The sequence below is a fragment of the Neoarius graeffei genome, chromosome 3 (assembly GCF_027579695.1).
Source record: "Neoarius graeffei isolate fNeoGra1 chromosome 3, fNeoGra1.pri, whole genome shotgun sequence".
Lineage (NCBI taxonomy): Eukaryota > Metazoa > Chordata > Actinopteri > Siluriformes > Ariidae > Neoarius > Neoarius graeffei.
The window spans coordinates 79,911,890-79,936,824 of record NC_083571.1 but is presented as its reverse complement, the minus strand read 5'-3'; the positions used below and the strand labels follow the sequence as shown (position 1 = coordinate 79,936,824).

At 40.7% G+C, this 24,935-nt stretch overlaps 1 protein-coding gene across 2 annotated transcripts; it reads right to left on the bottom strand.

Moving 5' to 3' along the window:
• Positions 1-346: 346 nt before the first annotated feature.
• trmt1l (tRNA methyltransferase 1-like) lies at positions 347-24,925 on the bottom strand. 2 transcript variants are annotated; one of them, XM_060917427.1, is made up of 16 exons: positions 24,856-24,925; positions 21,356-21,475; positions 21,192-21,254; positions 20,947-21,060; positions 20,727-20,791; positions 18,252-18,408; positions 18,049-18,166; positions 17,874-17,953; positions 15,605-15,827; positions 12,934-13,146; positions 10,550-10,740; positions 10,183-10,261; positions 8,359-8,525; positions 6,633-6,698; positions 5,205-5,331; positions 347-1,317 (listed from the first exon to the last, which is right to left on the bottom strand). In XM_060917427.1, the coding sequence occupies exons 1-16, from the start codon at positions 24,914-24,916 to the stop codon at positions 1,122-1,124; spliced, it is 2,040 nt and encodes a 679-aa protein (XP_060773410.1). In that variant the 5' UTR covers positions 24,917-24,925; the 3' UTR covers positions 347-1,121. The 2 variants fall into 2 exon arrangements, with proteins under 2 accessions (XP_060773410.1, XP_060773411.1); XM_060917428.1 differs by lacking the exon at positions 21,356-21,475 and having other exon boundaries at positions 24,856-24,916.
• Positions 24,926-24,935: the final 10 nt, after the last annotated feature.

Below are 24,935 nucleotides of genomic sequence, written 5' to 3'. Positions count from 1 at the left end.
TTTTTTTTAAAATAGTTTTATTATTTTTTAAATCTAGTATATGCAGGCACACAGCCTTCAAAATCAATTAGATTTCACTGAAAAAGTAACATTTAATGCCCTGTAAATTTAGTGGATGTCATCCAGCAAGCTAACATTTTAATAATAAAGATTGGGGACATTGGTGAATGAAAATTCTTTCAGCGTTAGCTAAAAATACTGTACAAGTCGATGTTCGAATGCCAGTGAAAGATTTCCTCCTATATGAAGACGGCCACATTTTCCACCAACGAACTCAGACATGACTTAGTTTATCTGCATATCTTGTGTGTTTCCATTTTCTAATAAGACAGCTTTCCACAGCTGATTCATGTTGTATGGAGTTTATTAAAAGTTGTCTAGGCTAACTGAACATTTGCTGTTGAAATGTGACTAGGCAGCTCCCAGGCTACAGCCCTGCAATACCAAAAAAAAAAAAAAAAGGCACAGAAAAGCACAATCAAGCTTAATAAAAATATCAAATAGCTCTTAAAATATTCATATTCCAACATGGAAAAAATAAATAGACAGATACTGAAAGCATACAGGCTCAGTTCAACAGATTAAACAAGTCATGAGAAAAACAAAAACATGGCATAAAAGTTTCAGTGCATTAGGATCCCTGTGCATACGACTGTACTAAATAGTAACCTACACGGAATGTCAAGGTATAATGTCGAGTAAAACTTTAACAGAAAGCATGAACCTCCTAGATAGCAGGAAGCACAAATACTGGTCACCTCTGAAAGCCAAGTATTACTATTAAATACCATCCAACTAAACAGGATGAGTTTCCCAAAAGCATCACAAAGTTGAACTCCTCTTTTCTGAGACAGAGAGAGCGAGTTCAGTGTGATGCTCACTCAACCATTTAACGCTGATCTTTGTGGAAACTTGGCCCAAGCTAGCAGGTGAATCAATACTGGTGTAATAGTTTAACATGGTATTTACTGTACCGTATAGCACAGTAATACTCCAAGTGGTGTACTATAGAGTACAGTAGTATGAGCAGACAGGATGTGTGCACACAGCTCTGTGGCATCCTGCTGCTAGAGCAACACTATTCACCATATTATTATTACTACTGTTCAGTTTGTCTACATTTAGTCCTTCTTGGCCATCGTGTCCTCTGTGCTGAGACTGCTCGGTGGTCCTGAGCTGTAGGTCGGCACGCTGTACTTGGTGAGCACAGACTTGAACTGCTCCAGTGTGGCATCGGTGCGAACTCCCGTCGGGTCAAAATGCGTGCGGCTCACCCTGAATCCGGCCTCACTCAGGTACTGCAGGAACTTATTCAGCCTGGGAAAAGGAACACACTTTACACAGGTGCCAAAAGTCTCATTGGCATAATTAACGACTGGCATCCAGCATGCATTATTACCAAGTCAAGCTTATTGTCAAATATGCTATACATGCTCAACATACAGCACAGATGAAATTTCAGTCCTCTCTGACCCACGGTGTAAACAAGCAATGCAATAAATAAAAACAGAATAACTGAAATAAACAATATAAACACTCTAGACAAGAAATAGACTAAACACTCACAGGTGTGTGTGTGTATATATATATATATATATATATATATATATATATATATATATATATATATATATATACACACACACACACACAAATTGGAGCAAAACGGACATACAGTGGTGCTTGAAAGTTTGTGAACCCTTTAGAATTTTCTATATTTCTGCATAAATATGGCCTAAAACATCATCAGATTTTCACACAAGTCCTAAAAGTAGATAAAGAGAACCCAGTTAAACAAATGAGACTAAAATATTATACTTGGTCATTTATTTATTGAGGAAAATGATCCAATATTACATATCTGTGAGTGGCAAAAGTATGTGAACCTCTAGGATTAGCAGTTCATTTGAAGGTGAAATTTGAGTCAGGTGTTTTCCATCAATGGGATGACGATCAGGTGTGAGTGGGCACCCTGTTTTATTTAAAGAACAGGGATCTATCAAAGTCTGATCTTCACAACACATGTTTGTGGAAGTGGATCATGGCATGAACAAAGGAGATTTCTGAGGACCTCAGAAAAAGCGTCGTTGATGCTCATCAGGCTGGAAAAGGTTACAAAACCATCTCTAAAGAGTTTGGATTCCACCAATCCACAGTCAGACAGATTGTGTACAAATTGAGGAGATTCAAGACCAAAATAGTTTTTCTTTTGTTTCAGACATGTAAAAGCTTTTTTACCTTTACCTGACATGTTTCGACGGTGTAACTTCCGTCTTCATCAGAGGGACCCTCTGATGAAGACGGAAGTTACACCGTCGAAACATGTCAGGTAAAGGTAAAAAAAGCTTTTACATGTCTGAAACAAAAGAAAAACTAATTATTTTGATTTAAGAAGAAGACATAATGAACGTAATATAGAGATTCAAGACCATTGTTACCCTCCCTAGGAGTGGTTGACCAACAAAGATCACTCCAAGAGCAAGGCGTGTAATAGTCGGCGAGGTCACAAAGGACCCCAGGGTAACTTCTAAGCAACTGAAGGCCTCTCTCACATTGGCTAATGTTAATATTTGTGAGTCCACCATCAGGAGAACACTGAACAACAATGGTGTGCATGGCAGGGTTGCAAGGAGAAAGCCACTGCTCTCCAAAAAGAACATTGCTGCTCGTCTGCAGTTTCCTAAAGATCACGTGGACAAGCCAGAAGGCTATTGGAAAAATGTTTTGTGGATGGATGAGACCAAAATAGAACTTTTTGGTTTAAATGAGAAGCATTATGTTTGGAGAAAGGAAAACACTGCATTCCAGCATAAGAACCTTATCCCATCTGTGAAACATGGTGGTGGTAGTGTCATGGTTTGGGCCTGTTTTGCTGCATCTCGGCCAGGACGGCTTGCCATCATTGATGGAACAATGAATTCTGAATTATACCAGCGAATTCTAAAGGAAAATGTCAGGACATCTGTCCATGAACTGAATCTCAAGAGAAGGTGGGTCATGCAGCAAGACAACGACCCTAAGCACACAAGTCGCCCTCCTAAAGAATGGTTAAAGAAGAATAAAGTTAATGTTTTGGAATGGCCAAGTCAAAGTCCTGACCTTAATCCGATGGAAATGTTGTGGAAGGACCTGAAGCGAGCAGTTCATGTGAGGAAACCCACCGACATCCCAGAGTTGAAGCTGTTCTGTACAGAGGAACGGGCTAAAATTCCTCCAAGCCGGTGTGCAGGACTGATCAACAGTTACCGGAAACGTTTAGTTGCAATTATTGCTGCACAAGGGGGTCACACCAGATACTGAAAGCAAAGGTTCACATACTTTTGCCACTCACAGGTATGTAATATTGGATCATTTTCCTCAATAAATAAATGACCAAGTATAATATTTTTGTCTCATTTGTTTAACTGGGTTCTCTTTATCTACTTTTAGGACTTGTGTGAAAATCTGATGTTGTTTTAGGTCATATTTATGCAGAAATATAGAAAATTCTAAAGGGTTCACAAACTTTCAAGCACCACTGTAAAATAAAACAGTCAAGGGCAAACTAATAGCTTTCAAGGTGAGGTAGTGCAGAATAGTGCAAATGAGCAAGGTAACAGTCCCTGAGTTCAGTGTGCGAATGAATGTTGTGTGTGTGTGTTTTTTTTTTTTTTTTGGGGGGGGGGGGGGGGGGGACGACTGTGAGGGTGACATTATGTTAGATGCTGAAGAGGGGGGCAGGGGTGTGTGTGGGCAGAATCTGTGGCAGGGGGCAGAACAGGGAGGGAGCAGAGCCTCCTGACCGCCTGGTGAAAGAAACTGTCCTTGAGCCTCCTGGTTTTGGCCCGGAGACTCCACAATCTCCTCCCCGATGGCAGCAGGCTGAAGAGGCTGTGAGATGGGTGGGTGGGGTCACCTGCAGTCCTGATGGCTTTGCGGGTGAGGCGGGAGTTATAGATATCCATAAGAGAAGGGAGAGAGACACCAGTGATCCTCTCAGCTGCTCTCACAATGCGCTGCAGAGACTTGCAGCAGGACACGGTGCAGGCGCCGTACCACACGGTGATGCAGCTGGTCAGGATGTTCTCGATGGTGCCTCTGTAGAATGTGTGCATGATGGGGGCCGGGGCTCTTGCTCTCCTCAGTTTGCGGAGGAAGTACAGACGCTGTTGGGCTTTTTTGGCCAGTGATGCGGTGGTGTTGTTCCAGGACAGGTCTTCAGAGATGTGCACACCCAGAAACTTGGTGCTGCTCACCCTCTCCACTGCAGCACCGTCAATAGTTAGTGGAGCATGCTGGGTGTGTGCTCTCCTGAAGTCCACAACAAATCTTCTTCGTCTTCTCCACGTTCAGGCGGAGATTGTTGTCCTTGCACCACATGGCCAAGCGGCTCACCTCACTCCTGTAGATTGTCTCATCGCCATTGTTGATGAGACCCACCACAGTCGTGTTGTCTGCAAACTTAATGAAAAGGTTGGAGCTGGATGTTGGTGTGCAGTCGTGGGTCAGCAGAGTGAAGAGGAGGGGGCTCAGCACACATCCTTGAGGGGGCCCCCCGTGTTCAATGTGATGGTGCTGGAGGAGTTGCTGCCGACCCGTACAGCCTGTGGTCTCCCTGTCAGGAAGTCCAGCAGCCAGTTGCACAGGGAGGTGTTGAGTCCCAGCTGGTCCAGTTTATGAATGAGCTGCTGAGGAATGATTGTGTTGAATGCTGAGCTAAAGTCTATGAACAGCATTCTGACATACGAGTCTTTTGTCTCCAGGTGGGTGAGGGCTGAGTGGAGGGCAGTGGAGATGGCGTCATCAGTCGAACTGATCTGCAAACTGGAAAGGGTCCAGGGCGGGGGGAGGGCAGACTTGATATGCCGCATGACTAGCCGCTCGAAGCACTTCATGAGGATGGGAGTGAGTACGACCGGGCGGTAGTCATTGAAGCAGGAGGGAGATGGCTTCTTCGGGACCGGGATGATGGTGGTGGCTTTGAGGCATGTGGGGACAACAGCCTGGCTCAACGAGATGTTGATGTCTGTAAAGATATCTGTGAGCTCCTCACATTTTCACCTACAATGGCCCTAATACACCATCATACTAATTAAAATGTTTTATTAGAAAGCTTAAAAAAAAAAAAAAAAAAAAAAAAAAAAAAAACCGTATTTGGAACACTTTTCTAACAACTAAATTTTGCCGCACGTTACAAAACCACAGTGAGGTGAAAGCGGACTCACTTGGGCATGTTCATGCCACGGATGCTGTGGCGATGGATGCTGTAGTAGAATGCAGGGTGCTCCAAGGACACGTCTGATTTCAGCTTCTTCAGTACATTACTCGACTCCTCTCCAATCCTCCGCTTACCTAGGGGGCAAGACACAGTGCAAAAACATCCATCCTATTCTTTTCTCCCTTTCTTTTATATATAAAAAATACACACACGGCTGCAAAAGTAGGTATACAGTAATGAAAAACAAAACGTTCACACAAAACGTTAGTATTAAATGAAACCTAGCACCACTATGGTAATACGGGAATAATCCTTACTGTATACCTACTTTTGCAGCCCCGTGTAGGTTTGAAGGGGGGGAAACCCACCCCACACAGTACTGTGCAAAATGCTATAGACCAAAAATGGCTTAAAAAATAATGACATTAAATGTTTCAACATTTAAAAAAAAAAAAAAAAAAAAAAAGGCAGTAAACCATAAATGAAAGTCAGTCAATATTTGGTGTGAGATGACCCTTTGCTTTAAAAAAAAAAAAAAAAAAATTGGTAGTCTCCAGTACAATGAGTGCAGTTTGATAAGGAAATGAGCTGTAGGTTTTACTGAGCGTCTTACAGAAGCAGCCCCCAGACTTATGTCAAATCTGGTGAAGATTCGTTGAGAAATGGTGATGTTAACCCAAGACAAACAAAAATCCAAAACATCCACCACCCAGGGGCCCCAATATAGAATTTCTGAGTTCTGCCAAATTGTGGCAATCTCCTGTACCTACATGCCAAGTTTTGTGAAGATCTATCAAGAGTTTGTGTTGATTAAATGTAACGTGAAAGGCATTGAGGAAGGGGGGGTGGGTGGATGTCGTGCCCCCTCAGGACCTCCCTGGGGCCCGTACATGAATTTTGTTTATATCTGCAAAAATCCAAGTCATCTCCAGACTTACTTGCCAAACTTGGTGAAAATCTGTCGAGAAATGGCAACGTTCGCTTAAGATAAACAAACAAACTTTGCTGCTTATTATACAGATGCTGCTCAGATACAAACATTTTTTCCGCAACATTTTAATTTTGTGCTGGAAAATGAACGCTTGGAACTCTAAAATGTTTTAGTACTTTCTTGATAATGCAGAAATCATAAAATAGAAATCTATAACAAAGTTTGTATGAAAAAAATAGGGTGCCTAAGACTTTTGTACAGTACTGTATGTATATATAAGAAAATCAGCTTTTAAAAGCTCAACCCATTTGCTTTAAGCATTCAATACAACGACATGGAAATTTCTTTTATTACTGAAAATGACTGATTTACACATTTTTATAGCAGTTTACCTTTGGTTTATTGGCCAATTCATGAGTTCCTTCTCTGAATCACAATGAAACAGCTCCAGGGGAGAAAGAGATTACTAAAAGGTCTGAATAACCAGCAAAACTACAGTACTACCTGATTGATCAACAGTGTCTGCTTCTGCCACCTTCTGTAACGTCTTGATGACGACACCACACTCCACTGCCAAAAGAAAAGAAATGAGCATCCTTTAGCATTATTATGAAATTTACTGATCAGTGAAGATTAGATATTAACATACATCACAGTAGTAGGTATTCAAGACCAATATGGTTAAGTAAGTAGTAAGCTACTAATCGTGCATACTTCTACAAATGCATCTACCTGATTTTTGATGGCTTTGACCGTATAACGTCCGTACGAACGACGTACGCATCCCATCACAGGGAACCTGATCTGAAGTGCAAGGCAACGTCTCTCAAACACTTGATCACCGGACAATGAAATTTGTTATGTTTATTTACATAGGACAGATGGGGTTTTATCCAGCGCTTATTTTAAAAATTTTTTTTAAAATAAATGTGGGATTTACTAACGTTTTAAAACATGACAGTTTCATATAAAATGGCGGTTGATGGATGCAAGTGCAGGAAGAGTTTTATTGAAAGCACGCTAGCAAACAGATCCAAAATGGAGACAAAGGCAAAGAAGAAAAAAAAAAAAAAAAAACACCACCACAGGCAGTGTTCGAGTCAGGCACAGACAGGATATCAGAGGTAACGCAATACTCACAGTCCAAACACACAAACAGGGTCAAAACCAGAAAAGTGATACAAAATATAAGGCTTTCACAAAGTCTGTGCATTGCTGAGAGTCCTTATACGTATGTGCTGTGACTAAGCTCTAATCAGGAACAGGTGCATGGTAATTAGTCCTAATGGCGGTGCGCGAGCTCCAACACGCATGGACATGAGAGATGTAACCAGACACCTGTTTGACATCAAGTTTGATGTTCGATCGTAACTATACAATACTGATGTAAAGTGAAAGCGCTGGTACACTGCTGTCCACCAGGCACCCAGCAGAGTCACACTATAATAAATGCCGTGGTGTTGTTTCTGGCGCATGGCATGTGGTGTCAAAGAAAGGAATAAATATAAGTATTCGTAACTGCAATGCGCATCTCATTATTAGCATCACTGTCACAAGACGATGCAGAAAATTGACGTGAAATACACAACACTACACAATTCAATGGTTCATACGCAATAATAATATTCTATTCAGGTTGATTTTGTGTACTTGTAAATATTTTGCTCATTCACTTGTCAAAAGCTCCGCTTTTAGGCACTGCCTAAATATCCATATTAGTGATATTTTTCTAGCTTCCAGCCATTTTCCAAAAACTGATTCAGGACGTTGCTACTTTAGACTAGTTTATTAGTTCAGTTAATTTCTCACAGGCAAGTGCAAAGAATACGTTTAGCACTTTAATCAAAAGCCATACAGCCGCAGTGGATCAAAAAGTACACTATTTAAAGATACACTGATTTTTAACATGTACTATTGGGCGATGTGGCTCAGCTAAAATCAAGCTCCTGTCACCCTCCTTAGAGCTTAATGACCAGCCTTCTTTTGGAAGAAGGATGCTATGCCAATCTCAGCAACATCCCCAAAACACATGTGGACTGGCCTCTTTGAGCTGGCATGGTCAGCACAGCTGATCCAACACTAAACCAGCTGGGTGGGATTGGACTGTGATGTGCAACCCACAGCAGTGAAAATGATCTTTTCCACAGCACTGGCCTTGATGAAATTTGGCTTTAAAGGACAAGGAAGTCTATCTAAGCCCTAGTAGGAGTGTGTGCGCTCGCTCACATACCTTGGTTGGCTAGAATCAGTTGGCCTGTGACAGAGAAGGATTTGAGCGTGGTGCAGTCTGCCTCACAGATCAGAGTCTTCACCAGAGGCTGAATGTCCTCCATGCTGTGCTGCACTGCTGCCACCAGCATACGCCTCAAGAAGCCAGTGTTGAACAGAGACCCTGACCTGGGAAACAAACAAACAAAAACACACACACACACACACACACACACACACAGTGAATCAATTATATAATATTGGCTGGCTTTTTTCATGGTATATCAGATATATTCCATTCAGCTAGCATGATACTGAACGAGCCAAAGACAAGTTCAATATCATGCTAGCTGAATGGAATACATCTGATATACCACAAAAAACCCCAGAACAATTACTATAATAATAATAATAATAATAATAAAACACATTCCTTTCAGGTGTTTAACGCTTCTTTCTCTTTCAAAATTCTCCTAAAACCTTCCATATTTAACGAAGCAAACCTGGCAGCCATATTTGTTTACAAATTGTCCCAGTCGCTCACTTGTGCGGAAGTTTTACGTCTCCGACGTGTGACGTCGTCATGTCTTGACAACCATTCAACATTGTAAACCATATTCAACGCTCATTCTCCATTGGATAGAGTGACATAATACATGTAGGATAAGCGATACGCTAACAATATTGCATGCTATCAAACCAAATGAATGGAACCCACTAGAAGAGAATAGAATACATGTTTTTAATCCATCGAAAAAAAGGTGTCCTGTATGTATAATAACTTCCAATATTGCATTGCAGGCATTTAGCAGACGCTCTTATCCAGAGCAACGTGCAGTAGACCCAGGACAGCCTGGGTAGCACTTGGGGGTTAGGGGCCTTGCTCAAGGGCATTTCAGCCATTCCGGCTGGTCCAGGGAATCAAATCGGCAACTTTTTGGTCCCAAAGTTGCTTCTCTAATCATTAGGCTATAGCTCCCCCATGGCCTAATGGTTAGTAACAATATCAAATATCTAGGTATGTAATGATTCACGCAATTCACAATTCAATTTTCCCCCATGGTGTTATAGAAAATAAATAAATTTTATGAAAATATTACTCAAAAAAGCAACATTTTCTTATTCTTTATCAACTTAAATATTTTTGTTAAAATAAAAATACAAAAGACGAAATATTCCTTTTTTAGATAAACTTTTATGAACATTTCTACTCCCTCCATTTGCTTCTCTTTTCTTTAGCTTTCAGCAGTCTGTAAAAAGAGAGCTCGGATTTCTTGTTAAATCTTTTTGTCCAGTCAGTCAGTCAGTCAGTCACCCAACAGCTCTTTCACATTTTACGTCCGTTTATTGGTGTTTTCATGACATTAGAGCTGTATTACTTCTGCCTACGCTGAAGTCACGTGCACTTCTGCTATTGCACTTTGTGTCCTCTGCTGTCTAAACAATGCAATTACAGCTAGGAAAAAACAGGTTAAGCAGAATGATAATTGTGATTCTTTTTTTAATTTCATCGATTTGAATAGTCACAAATTTATACTGCGATTCATCATTGCACGATATAGTGTTACATGCCAAATAATGTCCATTTTTACCCAGTTTACATCTTTAATAAATATGAAAATTACATTTCTTTTTTAGCGGTTATGTTCAGGTTATCACATGACCTCAGAAGGTTCACCAAGCCAAACCCTGGAAAAGGATATTACGTCTATTTCCATAAACACGGCGAAGAACAGACTTTCCCAGTTATTTTTACTTTTGTTATAAAGGGAAAATAGAGGACAATAAGATCATGTTGTGAGCAGAGCATGAGGTTTCATAAATGAATGCATGAAGCACATCTAACCAGAGAGGTCCCAGCTCGACTGCAGTCTTCCCCGGCATGCTGCCATGGCACTGACACGGGAGCTGCCTGTACTGATTCTCTAGAGAAAAAAAAAACAAATTCATTTTTTTATGTATATATGATTGAGTTGCATTAAAAAATAACCGCACAAGATCTATTTAAAATCCACGAAATCACCCCGGTGAACCTGTGCCTTCATGAATTTGATGGAAAAAAATGACTCAAGGCCAATATTTCAACAACTGGCCTAACAAATGATATATTGTGCAGCTCAATAGTGCAGATGTTAAAACTGTATTTAGTCAACACAACAAAAGTGTATGCACAGACTTAAACTTTTTTTTTTTGGTCCCAATTCTATACTTACCCTCCACCATACTGCCTGGTTTGAGGAACACTCTCTCCTCACACCACTGGCAATGCAACAGCTGCCGCAGTTTTTTGGCCGTCTCGTCAGCCTGCGTGGGACCTCTGAGCACCCGCACCACCACCAGCACGAAATGTTCCAACGCCACGGCCAATAAAACCTCGATACCTTTATTACAGCGTGCTGCTGCCCTGAACACACACACACACACACACACACCCCTACCTCTGAACATTCAGCGACCTGGAGGATTTGTAAAAATTGCATGTTCAGCTTTAAACTCTATAGTTCAAAGAAGAAGCCGTATCTAAACATGATCCAGAAGCGCAGACGTCTTCTCTGGGCCAAGGCTCATTTAAAATGGACTGTGGCAAAGTGTAAAACTGTTCTGTGGTCAGACGAATCAAAATTTGAAGTTCTTTATGGAAATCGGGGACGCCGTGTCATTCGGACTAAAGAGGAGAAGGACGACCCAAGTTGCACTCAGTTCAGAAGCCTGCATCTCTGATGGTATGTGGTTGCATTAGTGCGTGTGGCATGGGCAGCTTACACATCTGGAAAGACACCATCAATGCTGAAAGGTATATCCAGGTTCTAGAGCAACATATGCTCCCATCCAGACGACGTCTCTTTCAGGGAAGACCTTGCATTTTCCAACATGACAATGCCAATCCACATACTGCATCAATTACAGCATCATGGCTGCGTAGAAGAAGGGTCCGGGTACTGAACTGGCCAGCCTGCAGTCCAGATCTTTCACCCATAGAAAACATTTGGCGCATCATAAAACGGAAAATACGACAAAAAAAAGACCTAAGACAGTTGAGCAACTAGAATCCTACATTAGACAAGAATGGGTTAACATTCCTATCCCTAAACTTGAGCAACTTGTCTCCTCAGTCCCCAGACGTTTACAGACTGTTGTAAAGAGAAAAGGGGATGTCTCACAGTGGGAAACATGGCCTTGTCCCAACTTTGAGATGTGTTGTCATGAAATTGAAAATCACCTAATTTTTCTCTTTAAATGATACATTTTCTCAGTTTAAACATTTGATATGTCATCTATGTTCTATTCTGAATAAAATATGGAATTTTGAAACTTCCACATCATTGCATTCCATTTTTATTTACAATTTGTACTTTGTCCCAACTTTTTTGGAATCGGGGTTGTAAGTCCAGAGCTGACCTTTTGAAAAAAGTGTAAAAAAAAAAAAAAAAAAAAGAGACACTTTTCAGTCTCTTGTATCACTACATACACTCCCCAGGCCCACATTATCAAAAAAAAAAAAAATTTATGAAACACTGGCATATTCTAACCACAGATCCAGTCTTGTTTGCACTTTTTCAGGATCCACCTCTTTTTGTCTACAAAAGAGGACCAAACCTCCGTAATAAATTGGTCAGAGCTACCATCTTACCTCCTCCGAAACAGACTCTATTAACTCCCATTAGAGAAGGGAATTATCCCTGTGGAAATTGTGCTCATTGTCACAACTCAGTGAAAAACACTTTTAAGCACCCTAGAACTGGGAAAACCTTTGGAATCAGGGGGATCATCACATGTAACACAAAGAATATTATCTATAATGTTAACATGTCCATGTGACAAAATTTACATAGGTAAAACCATCCGCCCTCTGAAAAAGAATTAGCAAACATAAGAGTTCTATAGGAAAGATGTAAACTATCCTGTTGCCTGTCACTTTAATGATCATCACATCCTGTTTCCTCACTCAGATTTAGAGGTATAGAACAAGTCACCTTACACAGAGGGGGTGACGTTGACAAGAAGTTATGCCAATGGGAACTCTTTTGGATATATACGTTAGAAGCACTACAACCATCAGGTCTAAACGAGGATTTTGACATGAGTGTATTTATTTAATTCTGAATTGTTTATTGAATGTTGAACTGTTTATGCTTTGTTTTATGATGGCAGGAGCCTGATGTGTACACAGCATGGACTTGTTCTTTTTTGTATATGTTTCATGACTATTTTCACTACATTTCCCATGATGCTCTACTGACACAGAGTGGCTGCAGCACTGACTGCAGGTGCTCCTAATTAAGATGTATTAACTCAGCACTGTTTGTTGGACTATGCACTCTGCCTGATGAAGGTCTAGCGACCGAAAGCTTGCTATCTCAGTAAAGAAATCATTGCACAGACTTCAAGTGTGCGGATTTGTATTCTATTTACTCAAAATTTTCACTTAATCCTGCACCTTGCCACAGATGAGCGGTGGCCTTTGATTCCTTTATATATGTGAGGTTTAAAAAAAAATAAATAAAAAATGTGGATCAGGGAAATACTATGAATTTCACAATACTTACAGTTTAACTGATTAACCCCTTTCAGATGAGCTAAATATTTTCAGCCCTACCTAGCTATAGAGGCCACCACCATGCGTGCTGCAAGCTCTCTGTAGTATTCTGTCCTGACGATCTGGCAACCATAATGGCGGAGCGTCACATTCGGAGATTTGGAGTAGAGTGAGCCGGTGTCAGTTGAGGTCACAGAAACGATCCCCAAATTGCGTACGTTCCGGAAGGCAGCATCCAGGTAGTTCACGGATGTACCAAAAGGGTCCAGGTGTCTGTCAGGATAAAACAGCGTCATGGTATGAATCTGAACACAGCGTGTATGAATTGTGCTTATTACTGAGTGTCTTCAACATTCAAGCCATTGACCCTCCTGATTAGTTCAATACTCATTCAACGACTTGGATTATTTCCTGGTTTAGAGCACAGCATGTACTGCAAGAAAAGAAAGTAGCACATTTTTACACGCTTCTGATGGCAGGGATTTGTGAACAATTTATCAATGCTGGGTTAAAAAATAAAATAAATAAAATTCCACAGATTAGTGCGCTTTGAATGACGCATCAACAAATCTCCACTGTTGTGTGTCATGGCACCAAAACTAATTGTGAAATTAACATCACAAATTAAACTAATGAATCAGCTTCAGCTGCATGGACGCAAGTCTATTATTTACATGTCACATGCATATGATTTGCCCAAACCCCATGCACCTGTCAAAACAATTGCATTCAGCGATAGATAGATAGATAGATAGATAGATAGATAGATAGATAGATAGATAGATAGATAGATAGATAGATAGATAGATAGATTTAAAAAAAAAAAACACACACAAACAAAAGCCTCAAAAATCTTGAATTAAAAAAAAAATTAACGGTTTCTTTTAATGTTTTTAGTGAAATTAATGGTAGCAGTAAAGTGTGCTGTAAGGGTAGTGTGTTACGGAAGTGTATTGCATATTGTCACGTTATAACATGATAACTAATGTTTGAATCTATGGTTTGAATGAGGTGTGGAGAATAAACTGGGTAATGTGGAGAATAAACTGGGTAATGTGGAGAATAAACTGGGTAATGTGGCTCATTTACATGATTTAATCAAGTTCTATTTCATGTTTGGGTTGAACTGCAGTAAAGTTTGATATACGGTCACAGATTCAAACTTCCCAGATCAATAACTCTTGAGCAAAATGTTGTTAAAACACAAATCAGATGACATTTTCCACACACTATCTGTAGATAATGTAAAAATAAATAAATAAAAAGGGTTTTGCAGCACGAGGTCTTATGTCGGATCCTGTTTCTGCCACAGCTGAGCAAGCACACTTGGCATTTATTCTGCGGAAGTGCAGTCTAATTCCAGCTTGTGCTTTCTTTTTAGCATCATTGTGGCATTTATATGCTACACAATGAGGCATACTTATTTAAAAACTGATAAATTTGATAAAATACTTGGAAAACTAATCAAAAACTACAATGGAAACAGAGATATAAACAGATGAGTTGCTCCAAGCGACCACTACCTGACGTCATCGCATAGGTCACCACCACAGGAAGCCCATCTGGCATTAAAAAAATGAATTAATTAATTTAAAAAAATAATTTCTCGAACACTATTTGGTCTCCGAAAATGAAAGTTTGATTTTTGAAATCTGTAACTACTTTACATAAAATTACTGAGAATAAATGTGTTGGAGGATCCCTTTAATGTTGCATTTTTGGTAATAAAATTTTCCTCATCAGTGTGCACTAGTAGCGCTGGCACAAACTGGTACCCTCACTCAGGATCTTTCTACTTTATTCTTCTTATTATTCTCCGAATGTTTTCAAGACGCTATTTCTCCCGCAGTTTTCAAAAAATCATCAAATTTCACATGAAGAATACCTCTGGGCTGAATTACTTTGCCATGACTTCTGGTAGTGATCCGGAATGATCCATGAAAAACAGGATTTTTTTCAAATCACTTATAACTGTCAATTTTCGTGATTTTTTTTAAATTAGGTTCTCTCTCTCTCATTATCTGTAGCCACTTTATCCTGTTCTACAGGGTCGCAGGCGAGCTGGAGCCTATCCCAGCTGACTACGGGCGAGAGGCGGGGTACACCCTCGACAAATCGCCAGGTCATCACAGGGCTGACACAGACACAGACAACCATTCACACTCACATTCACACCTACGGTCAATTTAGAGTCACCAGTTAACCTAACCTGCATGTCTTTGGACTGTGGGGGAAACCGGAGCACCCGGAGGAAACCCACGCGGACACGGGGAGAACATGCAAACTCCGCACAGAAAGGCCCTCGTTGGCCACGGGGCTCGAACCCTGGACCTTCTTGCTGTGAGGTGACAGCGCTAACCACTACACCACCGTGCCACCCCCTCAATTAGTTTTTTTTTTTTAAATTTTGTTCAGGGTAGCCAGGCGCAACTGTTCCTCACTAAGCATCATCTCTTACTGTTCCGGATCTACAGGGTACAGTGAACCAGATGTCCTGGTTTGTAACAATTAGCGCAAATGACTGTGACTTTAGTCACAGTCTATCTGGTTGACTATTAATGACACTGATAATTGGGTTTATTTAACTGCAAATCAGTCATTGTTCAAATTTACATACACTCCAACTACACACAAGATTCATCACTGATATGATGCTATCTGGGCACTATAACGTTTTTCAGGAAACCTGTCCTTTTCTCTGTTTGCATTATGGCACTCTGACTTTACTCACATGTAATCAAAAGCTCTCAGGTGCATGAGGACATTAGCATCCATCTGGGTCACTTCCACAGTGTTGATGGGGGCATCGCCATCTTCTGTGTCTCCCCCCTCCAGCTGAATGTGGTTGAGGTGGCAGTTCTCCTTAATCATATTGACACAGGCTTCATTGATGTCGTTTATTGTCACTTTAACGGCACTGCGGAGGTGCTTGGCCCACTGCAAGCCCATTATCCCTGCACAGGAACAGTAAAATACTGTAGGTACCATACACAAGATTTAAACAAAGCAGGAATCTTCCATTATAAGAGATCAACTGAATGGAACCATCTAGAAATGACTGCCACGTACTGTACGTAACAAAATCATGATCGAAGTGAGAAAGAATAGGAAGAATAAAAGACATGGCCTGGAAGGATGGCATAATTTCACTCTGTGAATCAGATCCACACTAGCCAATCATGGGCATCTGTCAGCTCATGCATGCAGAATCAGGCAGATAGCACTTTCCTCCGAGTGAGTTATGCTGCATGAGCAGCAGTTTGAAAAGACTAGCCTCACGTGGCTCAGAGGATGTATGTACTTGCCACAGGCTCCTTGCATTGGCAGAGGTCATGTGACAGGAGAGAGTTGGCCAGTGGGCAGCAATTGATTTGGTGACAAATGGGGATAAACCCAGAAGTTTAAAAAAAAAAAAATTGTGCGATGATAAATCAGAATACAAATGATGATTCATATCCATGAGATAAAAAAAAAAAATTGTGATTATTCAGGCTGACGACAATTAGTTTTTCCTAGCTGTAACTGCGTTGTTGAGAGAGCAGAGGGGTCTACATAATTTACAATAGTGGGAATGCATGCAACTTCATCGTAGGCGGAAGTAACACGGCTCTAATGCCATGAAAACAAACAAAAAAAAAAAAAGTAAAATGAGAAAGAGCTGTTGTGTGATTGACAACTAGATTCAACAAGAAATCAGAACTCTTTTTTACAGACTGCTGAAAGCTAAAAGAGAAGCAAACAGAGGGAGTACAAATGTTCATAAATGTTTATTACGAAAAGGTCTATTTGTTATTAGCTTTTACAATTTTAATAAAAGGAATAACTTAGTTAATAGACCATTATATTTTACTCCAACACTTACAAATGTGGGCAATAATTATTGTTGGTTATTAAGACAAGAGTCATCAGGAGATGACGTATCCCCCCCCCCCCCCCCCCACCATAAACATAAACACCCCCCCTGTATTTCCATGGCAACCAATTCAACAATCCAATGTGTTTTTGAGTTATGCTCCGGAAACTAAAACGTTTATAGACGGACGGACAGAGCGATAGCTATATCCCCCGCATTATATGCCGGGGGGAGAAAAATGAAGCAAAAGGTGTTTTTTAAATTAACAAAATTAATATTTAAGCTGATAAAGAATAGAAAAATAAAATGTTGCATTTTTTGGTAATAAAATTTTCATTTAATTAATTTTTTTTTAAATATTGTGGGAAAACTGAATTTTTTTTTTAGATTTTTTTTTGGGCTTTTTGCACCTTTATTGGATAGGACAGTGTAGAGACAGGAAATGAGCGGGAGAGAGAGATGGGGAGGGATCGGAAAATGACCTCGGGCCGGAATCAAACCCGGGTCCCCGGATTTATGGTATGGCGCCTTTCCACCTGAGCCACGACGCCCCGGAAAATTGAATCTTGAAGTGTATCGAATCGGGAATTGGATGAATCGTTACGTGCCTATTAAAAAAACCCTCTCTATTCCTACTTGAGTACAGTATGTAGAGTATTTAAAGTTCTTTTTGTTTTACTGCTATGTGTTCGTCTCATGGTGCCAGATAGGACCCCTCATGAGCATACCATCAGGAAATAGCTTTAAAAATAAAAACTTGTCAGTGAACGGAGGTGAAAATGAGCACAAACACTATAGCTACAGTCTCTCAAACTAAAACCCACCCCAGTTTCCTGTAGTCTGTGCACCTTTGGAGGAGATGACGACTTCAACGAGTCAGAACAGATGTTTAACAGAAGCATTTTTTACCTTGCAAAAGCTCAAAATCTGTTCCGTTTTGGTCTGCTCTGTAACGTGTGTCTAACAGATAAATTCAATAATTGCTATTCATCTTATTTGGCAACTTATGTTACATCCTTGCTACCACATGCTTACTGTCAATCAATGTTAACAAGCATGCCCTTTTGTGAAGTTGCTGCTTCTAATTTGACCCCCAAACTTTCTCATTAGAAATCCCATTTGCGTTAATCAAGGCAATGAGCATCACCAGTGGCTCCAAATGCATCCAGACATTCTAGTGGACTCCTTTCCTCAGCAAGAACAGCAAGAGAACAAAACACCAACTGCCTACCAAAGAAAGAAAAACTTCACATTATATGGAAAACCAGCTCTGCGGAAAACTATCGTTCGAACAGAGATAAAAGCTAGTGTGTTACACTGACCTGTTGGTCTTCATCTTACGGTTGAAATATGTGTCCGTCTTCATGGGCGTGCTATAGTTGGGCATGAGCTGCACATTGGTGCCCAGTTCTTTCATGATCTCATATGCCTGACCTGGCACTGAAAGAAATAGAAAGAAGGACAATGGACAATTTGCTCTCAAACCTGAAGGCAACACACAGAGAGACAGCGTGTGTCCTCTTACCCGGTTCCTCAAATGATGCATCTGAAGCACCAGAATAGCTTGCTTCGGTCTCGCCTTTGTTGATGTGCCGTTTGAGGTGGCTAATCATGTCTGTTTTTCGGGCGATGGTGACGGAGCATACCACACAATGGTAGTGTGCCACCAGCCGGGTCTGACTCTGGAGGACATGCGCATGTTCGAAAAGGCAGATAACAAAATGAGTCATGTTTCCTAGACGATTCAATTCAATTGTATTTGTATAGTGCTTCCAGATGTAAATTTAGATCCCGAAAGAGCAAGCCAGAGGAAACAAACGGTGAGGAAAAACTCCTTGAGACGACATGAGGAAGAAACTTTGAGAGGAACAAGATTCAAAAAGGAAACACCAGATAGTGGAATTCTAAAACGTTATAGTATACAAAAACAAACAATACCAAGTGTGTGAAAATGATGTTCATTATTGTGAAAAGGTGTCCTGAGATAAGCACATACTAAACCCATTTCCAGAAAAGCTGGAATATTTTCCAAAATGAAATACAACCAAAAATCTGTGATTCGTTAATTCACCTGAACCTTTATATAACTGACAAAAGTACAAAGAAAAGATTTACTAGTTTTACTGAATTTTGTAAAACTATTTTGCAAAGTATTTTGAAAATATAAATGAAGTTAGAATTTGATGCCTGCAACACACTCAGAGGAATTATTACCATTGTATTACATTACCTTTCCTTTTAATAACACTTTTTAATCGTATGGGATCCGAGGATACTAATTGTTGCAGTTTTGCAAGTGGAATTTTTGTCCATTCTTGCTTGATACAAGACTTCAGCTGCTCAACAGTCCATGGTCACTGTTGTCTGATTCTCCTCTTCATGATACACCATACATTCTCAACAGGAGACAAAGCTGAACTGGCAGCAGGCCAGTCAAGTGCATGCACTCTGTGTCTACCGAGCCACGCTGCTGTAGCCCGTGCAGTACGAGGCCTAGCACTGCCCTGCTCAAATAAGCATGGACTTCCCAGGAAGAGAGACATCGCCTTGACGAACACGTCTCTCTAAAATCCCAATACATCAACGGTACCATCACACACATGCAGCTCACCCATGCTGTGGGCACTGATGCACCCCCATACCATCACAGATGCTGGATTTTGCACCTTTCTCTGCTAACAAACTGGATGGTCATGTTCACCTGTGGCACTGAGAACTCTATGTCTGGTTTTACCGAACACAAGCTGAAATGTGGACTCGTCTGATTACGGCACGTTTCCACTGTCTTTCGGTCTGTCATGTTCAGTCCCAGAGAAATCGGCAGCGTTTCTGCATAGAATTGATAAATGGCTTCCTCCATGTGCAATACAGTTTCAGGTTGCATTTCTGGATGCAGCAGCAAACTGTGTTAAGTGAGAACAGTTTTCCAAAGTCCTCCCAAGTCCACGTGGCTATATTTGTCACATTAGCATGACAGTTTCTCAGGCAGTGCCGCCTGAGGGCTCGAAAGTCACACACATTCAACAGTGGTTTCCGACCTTGCCCTTTACACACCGAGATGTCTCAGAATTCCCTGAATTTTTTCACAATATTATGGACTGTAGATTTTGAAAGACCTAAAATCATGTTGAGAAATGTTCTTTGAAGTGACCAACAATTCTCTCACGAATTTTGGCACAAAGGAGTGAGCCATGACCAATCCTAGCTTGCAAAGACTGAGCCTTTGGTGCTGTTCCTTTTATACCCCATCATGTTACCAATTAACCTGCTTATTGTGGAATCTTCCAAAATGGTGTTACTTGAATATCTTGTAAACTTTTTGGTCTTATTTTGCTTCTGTCCCAACTTTTTTTTGAGTCTGTTGCAGGCATCAAATTCTAACATGATTTATATTTACAAAATACAATTAAGTTGGTCAGTAAAACTGTTGAAAATATCTTTTCTTTATACTTTTGTCAGTTAAATAAAAGTTCATGTGAATTAACAAGTCACAGATTTGTGTGTGTTTTTATTGCAGTTTGAAAAATATCCCAACTTTTCTGGGATATTTTATACATTAGGTGTCCCCATCATGTGACAGCTACCAGCTCAGAAGCCTTGAAAGACATCACATGCTTCCTCAGAGACACATGAAGCTGCCAAGCGAATCTTTTTGAGCTGCTGCTCATGCTGCATCACAGGCTGGTGTAACCCTCTCAGAGGAAAGTGCTATCTGCCCTTTTCCACATACATGACCTCGTAGACCACCATGATTGGCATGGGAGAGAGTATACCATCCCTCCTACCCAGAAAGCATGGCCAATTTTGCTCCAAGCCTCCTGGTCATGGATGGCTGTGACATCAGGATTCGAACTTGCGATTTCTGGAGGCTAAAGTACATCTGAAAATGCTTTCTGATGACAAATACATAAAGCACGTCTCAAATCTCATGCTTTCTAATTTTCAGTCCATTGAAGACTTGAATTCTCAAAAGAGACTCAGAGTAAAACTGAATGTTCACCTGATCTAACCCCTGGTTGGACTTCATCTGTCTGCATGGAAGATGACAAATACACATCCTCTGACCTGTGAGAAGTAACACAAGCAAAGTCAGTCATTATCCCTAAATACGATGAGCTATACAGAACGTGTATAATTTAAAAAAGTATTGTCACAGCACGTCATACTGCTTTAATTAAAATGATATACAGTGCTGCTTCAACACGCATTCAGTTAATTACCTTCAAATTCCACGTAGACTTTCCAGTGAAGGTTCTGCAGGTGGCGTCTCAGTTTGTGGCTGTAACAGGCTTTGAACTTCTCCTCTGGGCATAACGGACAAGACTTTCTACCAGCTGTGAAGAAATTCAATTGACAAACACAATCAATATGTTTAAGAGGAGGTAAAGTGAGCATTACTGTTTGTCACTACTACAGGTTCAGAGTCATTTCCAATATTTCATAATCAACCGAAAGTCGTCTTTACCTCCATTTAAGTCCACTAGCATCTCCAGACCTTCTAGTGAAGTCTGGATGGATATATGTCTCTCTAAAAACAAACAAAGATTAATTGAATAGCTTCCTTGGTAATTTCAGTGGCTTCCTTCAGAAACCAAACCAGAAAAGGATTCTCATCCACATAGCTACCACCTGACACTGATGAGACAGGAGCTTGTCCTTGACTGTCGTCAGTTTTCACAGTGTCACTGGATGTGACCATCATCTGCTTGCTCTCATCCTCAGAAGCTACTGCCATCTTCACAGAGTCTTCTATAGCAAGCAATATGCATTGCATTAAATTAAATAAATATTCTTATTGCACCTCAACACCAGCATCCCTGACCTGTGGTGTTCCTCAGGGATCGATCCTAGGCCCCTTACTGTTTAATCTCTACATGCTCCCACTCGGCCAGATCGTCAGGGAAAACTCAATGTGTTATCATAGCTATGCAGATGACACTCAAATTTACCTTGCTCTGTCTCCCAATGATTATGCACCCCTTGACACTCCCTTTCAGTGTCCCGACCAAGTAAACACCTGGACGTCACAAAACTTTCTTCAGCTGAATACGGATAAAACTGAGGTCATTATATTTGGGAACAAAGAGTTAGGATTACTGCCCTACTTCACACAAAAGGACTTAAGGCAAAGGATGCCGTGAGAAATCTTGGCATCATCATTGACAGTAATTTGAACTTCAACAACCATGTGAAAAGAGTCACTAAATCAGCATTTTTTTCACCTGAAGAATATTGCAAAATTAAGAAACCTCATGTCCAAGAGTGATCTAGAAAAACTTATTCACGCGCAGGATAGATTATTGCGATGCACTTTTAACTGGACTTCCTAAGAAAAACTATAAAGCAACTACAAACCATACAAAATGCAGCTGCAAGGGTGTTAACCAGAACAAAAAGGAATTAACACATTATTCCAATCCTAAGGTCCCTACACTGGCTTCCTGTTAGTTATAGAATTGATTTTAAAGCACTACTTCTTGTTTTTAAAGCACTAAATGGCATTGGACCAAACTACATACATGACCTGTTTAGACAGCATGCCCCTACCAGATCAACAAGATCTCAAAATAAAAATCTTCTCGTTCAATCTGCTGCCAATACTAAATGTGGTGAGTCAGCCTTTAAGCCTCGGTCACAACCGGCCGTACGTGCTCCTACGGCCGGTCTACGTGCAAAAAACGCAAGAAATGCACCGAGAGCGCGCGTGCGACGTGCTGATTTTCGAGCCGTAGACCAACTGCAGAGGTTCTTTGTCATGTCAAACAGACTCTATGGGCGCTTACGTTTTTTTCAGGTTGCAAGACAAACTTACGGCCAACGTGCGTCTTTCTCCATGAACAAAAAAAACAACAAAAAAAAAAAAACGCAGCGATTTGGGAAATGCCCAAAAAAAAAAAAAAAAAAAAAAAAAAAAAAAATCGCACAGCCAAAAAATCGTACGTCCGGTTGTGACCTAGGCTTTAGTGTTTATAGGGCTAGACTTTGGAATAAACTCCCAGATGAAAAATGCTCCCACAATTGCTATTTTTAAGTTCAAACTGAAGACTAAGCTTTTTAGTGACACTTTCAATTAAATGGTTCCTTTTTTTTTAATCATCAATTTACTTATTTATTCTATCTATTTATTTATTCTATTTACTTATTTATTCTACTTTTTTTGTACTCTAGTTTTATATTAATCTTTTATTCTTATCCCTTACTTACTAAAGGTTTATTATTTTGTTGCCATGCTTTTCATCGTCTATGCATAGGTTTCCATTGTCTATGCTTTAAACGTTTATTGTAAATGTGTGATTTTTTTTTCTCTGTAAAGCACATTGAAATGCCTTGATGTAAGGAATGCGCTATACAAATAAAATTGCCTTACCTTGCCTTATTTTCTTGCATGTTCATCTGAATGAAATGAACATTTAAAAGAGGAGATCTAAATATTCTGCGATTTCTAATCACTTCAGACAGTATTTATGTCTATACATGCAGTTTTAGGCTCCCCCCCCCACAAATGACTGTTTTGCAAAATAAAAAAAGTTATAAATCAGATGAATTTATGACTCCAAGTATGAGTCGGTGACATAAAAAAGTTTCCTCAAAACATAATTTTTTAAAGATAAAAACAAAACCAAAGATAGACTTTTCTTCACGATGGCCAATATAATCCCGTCGTGATTCGGGTGATTGGTGATTCAGTGTGGGGAGTGGTCCTGGATGGGGGCAGGCAGCTGTTATAATTTAATAAATTAAAGTTATACCAGGGGCTGAGGCAAAAAGACCAAGTCATAATTTTGGTTACACCTAGTCTGGCTAACGCAACTTCAAAGCTCTGCGAGCATTTGGTCTGGCAAAGATATTAAGCCCAACCGTTTCCCAAAGCACGTGGTTGACCCGCCTCCCTGAAATGCCTCAGTTTGCTACTGGTCGAAGCCAGAAAAGGCTGTGACGAAGCTTAAACCAATCACATCACTCTTTCCTCTGACGTATGTGATGCGACGGAAACTGCTTGAGTAACGGGAAGAAGATAAATACCTCCAGGGCTGCTCTTTGCTCCGTTTTCAATGAGAACTTCCCGTTGAATGCTTTCAATACAGCACCTACCGCTGTGTCAAAGGCTTGCCGCTGCTCCACGTTCGTAATGTTTCTAGTGAATGAACGCTTCCGGCATAGAGTCTGTAAACAATCTATGGTTTCCGGTCGCAGTTCTACTACGTCACTGCCTTGAACACGCCTCTACCCAGGGGCGTTGGAGATGCTCAAAGTTGATTGGCTCCCGATTTTTCGGGAGCTTGGAAGAGCTGGAGATAGCTTGCCTTGCCAGACTAAGTTCGCAACAGGCCCTCGTGTTGCGTCACACTTAGGATGGGCGGGCCCAGGCTAGGTTACACCAGGGGCCAGTATTTGGAGGCACAGGATGGAGGGGTTTAATCCAACTCTGAGGGGGCTTGGTTGTGGACGCAGTGGGCCTACCATTCACTCTCTGAAGACGTCGTGGACAACTACTCTACACCGAAGGATGAGATCCTGGCCTGCTGCGGGCTCTCCTCCACTTGAGCCACAGCTGAGTTTTTCCGCTGGATGTATAAAGCCAACAACCTGCCTGAGCACTCTCATACTCAAAAAGGGTCAAATGATAAACTCCCCCTTTAAGTGAACGTTTATGACGTCAGGGTGTTCGTTAGTGCAAGATTTTGAAGTTAAATCCTTAAAACACAGTACAGTAGGGCACCCCCATGTGACACAATTGAATAATAACCGGGAAACCACCACGGGTAACGGCCCTATTGCGGAGCTCCGTGATCAGACCACTACACCACAGTTAAATCAACCTGCACTTCCAATTGACTGTAAATTTATAAATCCTTACACAGTTTCACCTCGTGCACACAAAGTGAATAACTGAATCCTCGAATATTATCAACAGGGACGAAAATGCATTTCATTATTTATTGCTATCTGCATCTAGGTCCTGTGATGAAGCTCCGTGAGGAGGCCCATATTTACTTCAGCAGTTTAAAAGTCACGTTAAAAGCACATTTAGATGCAACATGCAGCCATCTATAGAAATTAACGTCATTTTCGAAAAATCATAACGCAGTTGTTTATGCATTACGATAGAAAACCATGAGTTATCTTGCCTTTAATATTGGCGTCCTCCTGGTGAAGCTGCACTGCGTCCTCTTCCTTGAGCTCCGCCATTTTAATTAAGCTAGCTGCG

Excerpts from the sequence above, each read along its gene's own strand:
- trmt1l (XM_060917427.1), bottom strand. The coding sequence starts at position 24,916 with ATGGCGGAGCTCAAGGAAGAGGACGCAGTGCAGCTTCACCAGGAGGAC. Across the intron at positions 21,061-21,191 it reads GCTAGTGGACTTAAATGGAG|CTGGTAGAAAGTCTTGTCCG; the intron begins GTAAAGACGACT and ends ATTTCTTCACAG. Across the intron at positions 10,741-12,933 it reads GTGGTGGCCTCTATAGCTAG|GGCAGCAGCACGCTGTAATA; the intron begins GTAGGGCTGAAA and ends GTGTGTGTTCAG.